At 38.2% G+C, this 13,802-nt stretch overlaps 1 protein-coding gene across 2 annotated transcripts in view; it reads left to right on the forward strand.

Annotated features, from left to right (window-relative positions):
- Positions 1 to 13,802, forward strand: part of rab3gap1 (RAB3 GTPase activating protein subunit 1) — a 71,539-nt gene that overhangs the window by 32,493 nt on the left and 25,244 nt on the right. For both annotated transcript variants that reach the window (XM_042426029.1, XM_042426030.1), the window contains exons 14-18: positions 561 to 668; positions 1,189 to 1,361; positions 3,436 to 3,490; positions 9,658 to 10,005; positions 11,775 to 11,912. In XM_042426029.1, the coding sequence (XP_042281963.1) occupies positions 561 to 668; positions 1,189 to 1,361; positions 3,436 to 3,490; positions 9,658 to 10,005; positions 11,775 to 11,912 (822 nt within the window). The remainder of the gene's footprint in view (positions 1 to 560; positions 669 to 1,188; positions 1,362 to 3,435; positions 3,491 to 9,657; positions 10,006 to 11,774; positions 11,913 to 13,802) is intronic.

Raw genomic sequence — 13,802 nt, forward strand, 5'->3', positions numbered from 1 at the left:
TTGGCTCAGCATCACTACCTGCCATTATTAATCCATATTGAATTTATTCAGGGTCATATTTCCTCACCACACACTTTGGAGCTTTTACTGGCACAGGGTTGTCTCCCACATCACCTCACTGCATCCGCGGGAACGTGCTGAGCATTACACTGATGTTAACTTTTGTGCAAAACTGGCCTACCTATCAGATATATTTGAACAGTTGAATCAGCTCAATATGTCAATGCAAGGCAGAAACTGCAGTAGCAGTGTTTTTTGTTCCGGGACAAAATTGAGATCTTCAAGAAAAAACATATTCTTTGGAACAGAAGGAGGAATAATTTGACATGTTTTCACTCCTAAGTGAAACTTTGGAAGCCTCTCCTTTTGTGAACATATCCAGTGCTATAACTGCCATTTGGGGTGCCCCTGGTACCGGAACAAAAAATCCTAGCTCTTCTACAGCTTGGATTGGCATGAAACTCTCCTGGTTGAATCATCAATATAAATAAATGTATAATTGAAATGCATATTAGTACTTACTATAAGTGTTAATATGATTTTCTTCTTGCATGTCTCAGTATCTCTTCCCAGATGCTGCTGTGGAGAAGTCGTCAGAGAATAGCAAGAGTAAAACCGCACAGTCAAATGCCTGTGGGAAGACCGAGCAAGATAAAAACTGTGACTACGTATGTTTTTGCCTTTACCACTTGCACACTGTTGAGTTTATCTATTTGGGGTGCCAGCCAGGTGACATCTAATAATAATAATGATAAAGACGTTATTGTACAGCACTTTTCATGCAAAGATACAGCTCAGTGTGCTTTACAAAACAGCCCTAAAAATTACAATAAAACTTTATTTTATTGGGTTACAATAAAATTAGTACAATAAGAACAGATATAAAGAAAAATAACCGTGTTATTAGCTGTTTATACCACTGCATTAATCCAGCACTTTTTCACCAGTGTGGCCAGAAACGTTGAATACAAGGCCACTAGAGTTAATGCACCCATGGGATCAGTGACATGGGGTCTAGTAACATGGGGTCAGGATGCCACTGTGCATTCCCATCTGATGGTTGCATTCCTTGTGGTCAGTCACAAAAGTGAGCTTTTCAAGCTCTATTTGATTTCTATTCTGAATTAAAGTTTTCTGATATATATGTTTATCCATTGTTCACTCTGCTTTCTATCTCCCTGTGTCCAGAACCTTTTTCTCCAGCTGAAGTCAGCACCCAGTGACAGTCTGACCTACCGACTGGCTTTGTGTGTGTGTCTGGTCAACTTCTACCATGGTGGGCTGCGGGCTGTTGCCCACCTCTGGCAGGAGTTTGTCCTAGAGTTGCGCTACCGCTGGGAAAACAACTTCCTTATCTACGGGTGGGTACAAGACATACCTGGGCCACTCTTACTGTGTGCTAAGACAGAACGCAAAGCCAATTTAGATGAGGCATGATTACATAAAGATGCAATGTGTCAATGAAAAGAGGTCAGTAGATGTGAAATGGGAGCAGCTAAGTGATGCAAAGAAGTGGAGGGAAATAACTAGAATTTCTGGTAAGTTGTGAGTTCAGTTAGTAGCTGAACTGAATACAAACACACAGAAACACTTCCACAGACACAGTTGGTGCATCCATTGCTAGCTAGCTTACAACTAACATACAGTTGGTACATTGCACTGTTGGGGCAAAAAACACAAATGAACCAGTGGTCACACTCGTGCAAATAATGTGAGGCAAAAGTTCACTTTGTGAATTTCATGTCATGATTATCCTGGCCAAAATAATTGTGATTCAAGATATTATCCCGATAATCTTCAAAATATGCTTAAAACTCTTAAAATGGCACTAAACCATACTGGAATCACTTCACCTTACGTTTTGTTAAGAAACAAATATTTTTATTGCAACACATCTTTTTTTAGTGAACATCCTATTTAGTGAAAAACAATAAATCAATCTTATATGCATATATATGCATATATATTAGTACTGTGCAAAAGTTTTAGGCACTAAAAGTAAAGTGAGAATGCTACAAAAATATTGCTATAAATTGTTTTAATTTATCAATTAACTTCTTACAAAGTTGAGTTAACAGCAGAAACCTAAATGAAATCAATATTTGCTGTGAGCAGCTTTGCCCTTAAAACAGCAGCATTTCTCCTCGGTACACTTTCACACAGTGTTTCATGGTAACTTGCAGGTAGGTTGTTGTAACCATCCTGGAGAAAGAATGTTCCTCTGTGGATTTATTATTTAGGCCATCTCAGGTCCTTCTTCATGTAATCCCAGATTGACTCCATGATGTTGAGATCAGGGCTCTGTGGGGGCCAAACCATACCATCTATTGCAGGACTCATCATTCTTGTTGCTGAAAATAGCTCTTTATGACTCTAGCTGTATGCTTGGTGTCACTGTCATGTCATGAATAAATTTGGGACAGATCAGACACCTCCCTGATGTTATTGCATAATGTTATTGCATAATGGATAAGAATCTAAACATGTAGTGCCTAAAACTTTTGCATATATATATATATATATATATATAGTTCTGTGCAAAAGTTTATATATATATATACTTTGGCGCAAGAGACTGGGGGTTCGAATCCCGGCCAGGGCGGGGTAACACATATCCAGTGTGGACCCTTAGGCAAGGTCCTTGATGCTGCTGGCCTACCTCAGTAAGAGTGAAACCGCGAATTCGAGAGTCATACTGGCTCGGACATCGCTGGGTCAACAAGGTCCCCGTCAGGTGTTGGGGAACCACGACACCCTGATGAGAACTGGGCTACTGAAACAAGACATAGATGGAGTAGGGCAGAGAATAGGGATCTTTTGGAACGCGACTATACAAGTAACCCTAATGAGAACGACTATATACAGAGGTTGTGGGATATATGGATGCTTCAAAACCCAACATCTAAGCTGACAAAGAAACAGCTACTAGCTCAGTGTTCCAACATCCGCAAACGGCAAGTGCTATCACAAGTAGAGATTGATGAGGTACAACGAACATGCTACGGCAAGGGGGAGCCAGGACGACAGGTCAGAGGGGAGATATCATCATCCTCCCCACACTCCGAGATTGGGTACCAAGCCCCAACAAGCTATAGGCATAGCACCATAAATATGATGCAACATTTTTAGATCAGCATCTAGAAAAGCATTGCCACAGCTGTCCAGCTAGCGGCACAACAAATACCTTGTCCTGTAGTACAGGAACAAAACCCTAATTTTTGTGATATTGGCACATCTTGATTTTCTTGACTCAGTGTAGACTTAATTTAAACATTTCATCACCACCATTTTTGAGTATTCAAAGCACAGTTTGATAAAATAATCTGCCCCAGTTGAAGCAGTTCAAGAAGTAGTTGATGTAGTTGCTCAATTTATTAGTACTGTCATATTGACTCATGTCCACCTTATCTTCTCCATTTGCTTCCTGATCTGCAGACTGGCTGGTGGGCCTCCTGATCTTCGCTGTTGTCTCCTGCACCAGAAACTCCAGGTAGCTATTGATACTAAAACATAAAGAGTGTGTGTTTTAGCCATACAAAATATCAAATGATTGATTTGCACTGCGCTGGAGTTAGCTCAAAGCTAATTTGCATCCGTAGTCCCCCACAATCAAAACATACAAAAACACAACAACAAACAGTACAAAGCAAAAAAAACACACAGAACACACAGTACAAAATACAAAGCTACACACAACAGCACATCACATACACCCACAATGTCAATTAGAGATTAAAAATGTAAACTTGTCAAATTAAAAGCAAGACTACCTGTGCTAATGAGAAGACCATAGATGGAGTTTAGACTCAGTGGTCACACAGCTGATTGGTTTTAAGTAGATTTTTTAATTGGCCTTGAATGTATTGATTGAACTACAGTTCTTCATATCATCAGGTAGGGCTTTCCACTGAGTTGTGGCTTTCACAGAGAAAGCTGACTGCCAAAATGCAGTGTGACAAAATGGTATGGTACAATCTTGTATAGAGAATATTCCAAAGGATCTAATAGAACTTACTGAGCGAGTGTACACAAAGCCACATAGTGGAGGAGGGGCCAAACCATTTAAAATTTTATAAACTAGGCACAAACTTGAGAATAATCTAAAATTCTCAAAGATCAGTAAATTGTATTTCTCCAGTACCCTACAGTGATGGAAATGCAAATGAATTAAGGATACTCAAGACAAATCAGTCATTATGACTGGTCGCAATTGGTAGACGTGACACTGGGAGAACAGAACAATTTAAGTAAAGGCCAAGGTTTTACTTTTTCAATTATGTTATTGTGGTTCTAATTACTTGTTTTATACAATAATTACCCATTTAAATGCAACAAACTACAAATGCTAAAACAAATACAAAAACTACAGAAAACAACATTCTAAAATGATCTAACAATAGACCAAATTACATTCATAAAGAAAGAGAAATAAACCAGGCAGGAATAATTGTCTACTGTCTACTACTTTCAGAATATACAGTTTCCAGTCAGGGTGTTATTGCCCCCTCTATAAAGGTTAACAAGTAGATAGTGTTCACCTTTTGGGCTGTGGTTAAAGTGTAGTAACAAAAAGAGGGACTTTGGCACTAAAAAGACTGTAACAATGAAATATATCTACTTGATTTGACTTATTTGGATGACTGAAGTTCATATTAGCTTCAGATAAACTTTTAAGTACAATTTTACATTGTAAGTGAATTATGAAGGGATCTTCTAATGGCCAGTATGGACAGGAGGAATGATTATGGCAAGAGAAACCTTTTTCAATGCTCATTTTATGCACTGTTGTTTTAAGACAGACTTGAAAAATTGTGAACCCATTCCTCGAGGAAACTGTATGCCTTATGGATTTGTTAATGGGGCCCAATTTGTTTTTCTCATACCTACCTCATTTACCTTTAGTGTTTTGATTACACTCTTTTTCTGAGACACCATATGATTGTATACATAAATAATGTTTAAATTAAAACTAGAAATAAGGTGAGGTCATTGCAATGGCTGAGACTTTGCTAATGATATTTGGCTTTCTGGTTTTGAATTAAACTAAGTAAGAAATGCATTCACTTAGATAATGCAGATACTATTTATACTTTACAACCTACAAAGAAATACAATGGTGGAGCTAGTTAATTAGTATAGAAGAGTGTTAGGGCTCAAGCAGTTATTGATAGGAGGTTAGGGCTATAGTAGACTGGCTCTTGTAGTTGTGAACTGTTAGACTTACCTGCTGTTCGGACGAGGTGTAGTTGTTCATAGTGATGAGGTTGTTTTTTGTGGTTTGCACAACAGCATGAAAAGTCCCAGAACAGTGAAAATAAATTACCATACAGATACTATACATTGACAGGAGAGGGACAGGGGACTAAGAATCACATAATTTTTTGATCTTGGAATGCAAATGATATTAATTAACTAGTGAAAAGGGGTAAGTTCGTTGTTGTATTTATTGGGACCATGTACAGTGTTAAACATAAATGTTACCATTTGATCTACTGTACCAGAGTTAGCCTATAAATAATAATAATAATAATCAAAATAATAATGATAATAATAATAATAATAATAATAATAAATTAATAATTTTCATCTGTAGTCCCCACAATTTAAACATATAACAGCACAGTAACAAACAGTACAAAGCAAAAAACACACAGGACTCACACAAAATACAAAGGTACACACAAAAGTACATCACATACACTCACAATGTCAAGATTATTTGCGTTCATGAGAAGACTATGAGGTGAAATTTAGAGTCTTTGGTTGCAGAGCTGAGTGGTTTTTTGCAGATTTTTTAATTTTTGATCGCACTGATGGAACTGCAGCTCTTCATATCATCAGGTAGGGCATTCCCCTGAGTTGTTGTGGCTTTCACAGAGAACCTAAATTTCCTGCTGGCTGATGTAATTTTCCTTTAACTTGATTTGAAGAATAAGGCTCATTGCAAAATCAAGGGCAAGTGGATAGGCCAAATATACTATTTAAAATTTCTGATGAAAGCTAGCAGTATGGCAATAATAATTCATTAAAAGTGTTCCATTACTCCACCAAACAAGAATTGCAGGTAAGGACAGGGGTATATCATAGTTATAGGGGCCAAACAGTTGTGGCCAGTTATCCAGTCAGAGAGCAATATCCTCAGACACAAGTAACCTCCTGAAAACATACGTAGACAACATGAATTTGGGTAATGTATGGAGATTCTTTAATAAAATGGGCAGAGAGTATTTCTTTAATTCGCAAGATCATAATGTATATACTAGGATTGATAATTTACTAGTACCACATGCCTGTAATGCAAAACATCATAACCCCTGATCACAGTCCTGTTTCTCACCGGAGCTGTGTGGAATGACGCATATACATACATGTGTACATACAGACAGGTGACAAATTAAAGGAAAAACTGGTACAGGTCTGAATGCTTGACCCCGACTGTGAAGGGATCTGGCTGCTCTGTTATGCTGTGGGGGCATTTTGCTGGCATGGTTAGGGTCCACTTGTCCCCTTAGAAGGAAGGGTCACTCTATCCTGAAGGGAGTGGTCTCTTCCAGGATGACAATGCCCTATTGCACAAGGGGTCACTGAATGGTTTGAGTATGAAAATGATGTGAATCATATGCTATGGCCTTCACAGTCACCAGATCTCAACCCAGTTGAGCGCCTATAGAGATTTTGGACTGATGTGTTAGACAGTGCTCTCTACCACCATCATCAAAGCACCAAATGAGGGAATATCTTTTTGAAGAATGGTGTTCCTCAGCCTTGGCATTGATTCTACAAGTCTCTGTAACTCTTCTGGAGGGTTTAGTCCCGATGATAAAAGGGAAGGTGAAGGTTGCTGAGCAAAACTCAGAGGAGCGGCTGAGATTGTCAATAACATGAGAATAACTGGTCCACCTTAAAGGTTGGCTCACCTTAAGTGAGCCTGGGCTGAAGTTGTCGCTAACTTTAGGGCTAACCCACTTCACTTCAGCTGGGTGGCAAGCAAGACCTGGGAACTTGGCTTAGGTCTTCAGGAGTTGTAGCATTTATTCACCAACAAATAGCCTAAACTGTACACACATTGCACTCTCTCAACCACAAACGTATGCACTGAGCTATTCCTTAAAGGAGCTACGCTACTTCTATAACACATTTTAGTTTAAAAAAACATCTTAAAAATACAATAAAAAGTTCCCTGATGCATAGGCCTGGCAGACCACCGGGCTTGCATTACACTGACCCTGACCCTGCCATGCTACAATGACTTCTATCACCAGTAGATCAGCTTTTACGTTTTTCTTTTTTTGTTTTGTTTTGTTTTTACACAAATACCTTCATATACCATATATCCTGGTGAAATGTCAGGAAGGTATGAAAAAATAGATACCACCCAAGCCTACTAGGGAATAAAAAAAATATTACCATGTTAAATAAATGTATTGAAGTAGAAAGTACAATATTTCTCCCAGAAATGTAGTGGTGTAGAAGTATTATTAAAGTTTTCCACCCTACTGTGTAAAGGGTGCACTTTTGCCATGGTTACATCACACTTGTGCCACAGCATGTTGTTTCTGACAGACCAGCCAGTTACTCTGCCAGTTAAACCTCCGTCAACTCTGTTATGTTGGTGAGTGAATCAAAACAGCAAACATCAGTAGCATACATGGCTGAGCATACTCTACTTGTTGTCTACTTCTGTACATTCTTATAGCAGTTTCTATGCACTATCCACAGTCTTTTTGAGCCACCTACTGGTGAGCAAGCGTAGTGTATTTGACAGTTTAAAGTATCAAAGTCTGTATCAGTTGTATATGTCTGTAAACAAAGTTCTCCCCTCCTCTCTGTCATCATACTGTATTTTAATGCTGTCAAATTCACAATATCCATTTTCTCACAATCAATATTTTATAATCACAAGATCCTCTGCCAAGATCAACATAAATACAGGTTAATAACAGCAGCTAGTAATTTAATGACATTTAAAATGACTGAAACTGAGATGTTGTCTTCTTGGAAAACATCAGGATACAGTGCTTGTAGAAAATTCTCCTGAGTTTCTCAGATACTCAAGCAACATTTATAATGACAATGTTCTTACATTTGTTTTTCTTTTCTTCTCCATCTGGAGCTGTGGTGTTCTTGCAAAAAAAGGGGGGCAACAAAACAACTGTTAAACAAGTGCATGGCCCCATACAGGAACTCCTCAGGTCAAGACTGACAAGCTGTTGTTATGAGCCATTTGGTCCTCATATAACACTAGTGAGAACTGTGTCCACAACCTAGGAAGGAAGGTATAAACTTTAATGCAGGTGTTGTGCCGCACCATTGTGAGGAAGAAGGAGCTGAGCCAGAAGGTGAAACTCTCACTTTCACTTTCGATCACTCCAACCCTCACCTATGGTCACAAGCGTTGGGTACCATTGCAGGTGTACAGTCACGTCTGTTAGCAGACCTAGGAGTAGACCCAGACCACACAACTGGAAGGATTATATATCATCTGGCCTGGGAACACCTCAGGGTCCCCGAGGAGAAACTGCAGGATGTTGCTCGGGGAGAAGGACCTCTGGGTTAACTTAAGCTTGATTTATGGTGGATCAGTACTGGTATGTGTTGATTTCCGACAACATCAGAAGGGAGTTTAATGGACATTTCCACTGTCTCAACAAGCATGTCTGAATCTGTATATAGCCTATTCTATTCACTCTGTTGACACTGTGACCCAGTCCCTGATAAGTGGTGAAAAATGGATAGATGTATAGATTGTTTGCTGTGATAAGATGATTCTGCTTGAGGTTTCTACCCATTAAAGGGGAGTTTTTCCTTACCGCTGTCGCCAAGTGCTTGCTCATGGGGGAATTGTTGGGTCTCTGTAAATTAAAGAGTATGGTCTAGAACTGCTCTTTGTGAAAAGTGCCCTGAGATGACTTTTGTTGTGATTTGGCGCTATATAAATAAAAATTGATTGATTGATGATTAAGATCACTGTAATAAGATTCTCACATAAGCATCATCTCCTATGCACAAAGAAAAAACTAATTGTTTTAACTACCAATGAATAATGTGTTTTAAGCCCATTTTACTTTGTTGTGGAGATTTCTTTCATATCTGATCAATCTACAAACATATTTCTTTCCCATTTGCAATGCAGGGCAAGAGAGCTTTTAAAAAAAATCCATGGACAACCACAATAATAATCAGACTAGCTGTCTCCCTCCTAATATTTTCAACTTTTATCCATGCCAACTGCATCAGTGAATAAATGAATATCCAGCAAAATGCTTTACATATAGCATGTGCCACATCTTTGGCAAAACAAGAGTCACAGTTTAACATCTTACCATTTTATTGAATGAAATACATATTCACTATCTCATAAATTGTGACACTGAGGAGCAAGTGTATTAGTGGATTCACTAGAAGAGAAACGGGGGCAAGTGTCTCTTGTGTTGTTTATGATCATTAATTAAGGCTGTAAAAGCAAAATAAGTGATGCGGTCTGTGAGAAAGGTTTTAGTGGTGGCACCACTCCCTCTTGCTCTTTTCATAATGGTCCTGTCATGTCTTAATATAAAGCCATAAGAACAATGAATGACAACAAGCCATCACTTTAGCAGAGAGAGTACAGCAATATTATGTATTCCATGTCTTAAAAGGGCTTATGTTCCTGCATAGATGCTGAACTGCTGCATTGAGAGGAAGAGGGCCAGAGATGAATCCCGTAAGGTGCTGGAGGGAAGCAAAGAGAGAGAGCGGTCCAGCCGCCCTGTACCAGAGTCTACAACTGCAACTGCGAATTCATCCAACTTAACAAGGGAGGTTTCTCCGGGAAAATCCTGGGACTCATGGAGCGACAGTGAAGATGAGTTCTTTGAGTGCTTAAGTGATCAGGAGGAGATGGAGGCTCCACACAGTGAGGGGGGAAAGGATGGCAGTAAAATCAAAGCGGAGGGGAGGATGCACCCTTATAACAACATGGTTCTACTTCACTCTACAGAGCTTCTCTATGTTCCTGTCACACAGGTCAGGATCTCTCTGTGTTCTGTTTTTTCACTTACTCATTCATTTACCAATGTATTCATGAAGTTTTGGGTTTAAAAATATTCAGATATCAGTTATTTATTAGCAGAATTGTACTGAACTGTATTATCAGAATCAGTTTGTAGGTCAAGTATGCAAGCATACAAATAATGTGTCTCGGCGTTTGCTCCCACTATTATTATTATTATTATGAATTCCAAATAATAATATTATTAATAATAATAATAATATTTAAAACTTTATTTATATAGCACCTTTCATACAAAAAATGCAGCTCAAACGCACGCAGTTCCATTCATACTTTTTTCAGAGGTCCGTGGACAAAGACGTGTCACACATGTGCACACAAGTAAACAGGGTTGCAGCATGATAACTTTCCAGAGTTGTAAAATCCAGTCTGTATTACAAACTACTATGCAGGGTTTTTCTGATCAGATAGCTATGTCCTTGCAGATGTGTAGCGCGTTTAGGAACTGATAAGCAGAATCGAAATTAAAATTTCTTAATGATTCTTTTGGAATCGGAATTTTGGAACCGGTACTAGTTTGGAACCGGTTCTCGATGCCCAACCCTAGTGGTGGTAATTTTAGAATTAATAAGTGAAAACTCCGAAAGTATTTTGCTGTGTACACAATCTGTAAAACGGTGCCTAGATCTCTGAAGCCATAAGCTTAACAGAACCTTCCTTTTTCCAGTGGACACAGACTCACCATGGGTCTTCACCGAAATAAGCCTCTTTCAGCTTACCCCAGAATGTCTTCCAGGAAAAAAACAGCCTTAGTGGTGCTGTGAGGGTTAAAAACAAACCTACCAACCACTGACCTCAGCTATGTAACATAAGATGGAAAATAAAACCCACTTGATATTTATAAAAATAAGATAGAGTGCATAACATAAGATGGAAGATAAAACCCACTGACGTATAAAATAGAATATGTACTGAATGATAATAAAATATCATATATTAAGAGAAAAATTATGCTTGCATATGATTAAGAAAGATTTTACATTACGTTACATTATGTTAGAGTTACGTTTGTTTTAGATTCTATCTTTCAATCAAGACTATTTATTGACTGTTTTGTGATTTGTAGTACCAAATACCTTGTGTTACCATTCTTCTGCCGCGACTCCGCAAAGAAACATTGTCCATGGAATCCCAAAGAGGGCATTTTGTGCTCACTTGATTTGTTTAACTCAGACAGCTGAAGCCTCATATTAACTTCAGGTAAACCTCAGAATGCATTTTTGCACAGAAGGAGGATTGTGGACTTTGTCTTCCATCACTTACATTGAAATAGCTCTTCAAAGGTTTATCTTTGCAGCCAGTATGGACAAGTTGAACAATAACAGCAACCAAGCCTCTTTCAGTGTACATATGGGCATTTCATATTATTTTAAGATAGACTTGAGAAATATGAACCTGTCCTTTTTAATGAGAAAATCTCCAAAATAATATAATAAATATTTGCGTACTGTGTCATATGCGCTTTCAGAGTGCAAGAATAATGTCAGAGGTTCATCTTTTAATATATCTGCAAGTTAAGTAAAACTTTAACAGGCAGATGTTATGTAAGATATGGTGATTTTTCATGAAACCACATGCCTAGCATGTGACAAACACCAGTGCCATGTGCTTGAACCACTAATGAACAAAAACTTGTGTACAAATGACTAAGTCAATTTTAAAATAACGTCAATGAATGGATGTACACTGATGCTGCTGTGTGTGTGTGTATTTTGATTTTCAGGAACCTGCTCCCATGACAGAAGATCTGTTAGAGGAGCAATCAGAAGTACTGGCAAAGCTGGGAACATCAGCTGAAGGTGCTCACCTCCGTGCCCGGATGCAGAGTGCCTGTCTGCTCTCTGACATGGAGTCATTTAAGGTGAGACAGGCAGAGATCTGTACTTATGCACTCAGTTCAGCCGAATTCTCTAATTGTGACGTAATAGACAAAACTCCAAGCTGCTGCCGAGTATAAATCTCAGAACAGTGCTAACCGTAGCCTCAGTATGTGCCTCTCACACAGAGCTGCTGGCAGCGTTATTAGGTTTGATGAGAGACAACAGAGAGGTGACGTTGTGCTACTCAGAGAACCATGCTTATGCTAATAACCAAAAGATTTATTCCTTTTCTGTGGCACCCATCAGTAACTAATTGTGCTACAGCTTGACAAGATATTCAGGGCTGTCAATAGTAATGTTAACCACAGTAAACAACAGGGCTACAGCTACATACTAACACTCCCCCACAGACACAGAGGTGGTCTCAATTTGTTTCTTTCAATTTTACTAAAACTGCAAAAAACAAAACAAAACAAAACAAAAAACAATAATGGACAGGATTTTCTCAGGCCACATGTAAAATTAGATTAAATATTAAATTAGATTATTAAAAATAAATTTTAAACAAATTAGGTATGGATAACAGTTGATGATAATAACACTTAAGTTTATTACCTACATTAGTAACTCACTTCCAGATTGGAAGTAAGTTGCTGCCCCAAGTCATTGAGTTCAAGTATCTCTAGGTCTGCCCATTGCTCTCAGTGTGTGCGTCATATATAGCCAAGGTCACTAATAGGTAGGCATGTGCAAACATAGACCTGCTATTTTGCCTCCTAGAGAGAAAGTGGCCTTTTTCTCAGGTGTTTTTTTTTAATAAAGAAATTCCTGTTACTCCTGCTACATCCAGCGTGACACAACAAGATACTCAGTACCTCATATCTTGTTTCTGAGTGTAGCTGACAGAGAATTTATATTAGTGTATGTTAGTGTTAATAGTGTTTGCAGTTACCGCAAGGTAAAGTGACTGTAGTGGACAGAACTCAGAAGCACAGAACTAAGGTTCGGAGGCGGACTATTATTGTTATCACACATCCCATGCAAAGAGGGTATGGATACTGTCACGCAACACGTTTCTCCAAGTTGTTTAAGTTAGTTATAAAGTTGTGAAAAATGTATGCTATTTGCCTCCTAGAGAGAAAGTGCCCTTTTTCTCAGGTGTTTTTTAAAATAAGTAAATAAATTCCTGTTATTCCTGCTATATCCAGCGTGACAAAACAAGATACTCAGTACCTCATATCTTGTTTCTGAGTGTAGCTGACAGAGAATTTATATTAGTATATGGTAGTCATTAAACATCCCATGCAAAGAGGGTATGGATACTGTCACACGACATGTTTTTCAAAGTTGTTTAAATTAGTTATAAGTTGTGAAAAATGTATGCATCTTTATCCTCCACAGGCTACAAGATATCAATGATATGATACACTTAAGAAATATGTTGTCCTCCCCTCTGTAACAAGCAGCCACTGAGGTGCATTCAATGTTAGCTAAATTAATCTGAGTTTCTAGCCTCATTGATCTGCATTAACTATAGTCAGCAGTGATGTTGTCATTGTGTTTGTCTTATTAATGTCAGACATTAAAGTAACAGTAAGCATACATATTTCCTTTCTTTGTATTTTATGTGTTATGTTTGCTCAACAGGTGAATATGTGTATAAGGACAGTGAATGCAGCTACATTTACATGAATGTTGAATGTTAACTATTTATGAAATGTCATTATATATTAAGGCAAATAGTTAAGTTCAAGGACTTTTTCAGTATTTTTTGGAGGGAGGGAAGAGGGATGAAGTAATGTTAACTGTTAAAATATTTATCTCAAATCAATGAAAAAATGAACCAGCGTCTAATATGCCTTATCTAAAACTTATGTGTTGCTTTTTAGAAGTGTGACTTAAATGCCAGATGTCTTCCAAGCCTCAGTATC

The sequence above is a fragment of the Thunnus maccoyii genome, chromosome 11, assembly GCF_910596095.1.
Source record: "Thunnus maccoyii chromosome 11, fThuMac1.1, whole genome shotgun sequence".
Taxonomy (NCBI): domain Eukaryota; kingdom Metazoa; phylum Chordata; class Actinopteri; order Scombriformes; family Scombridae; genus Thunnus; species Thunnus maccoyii.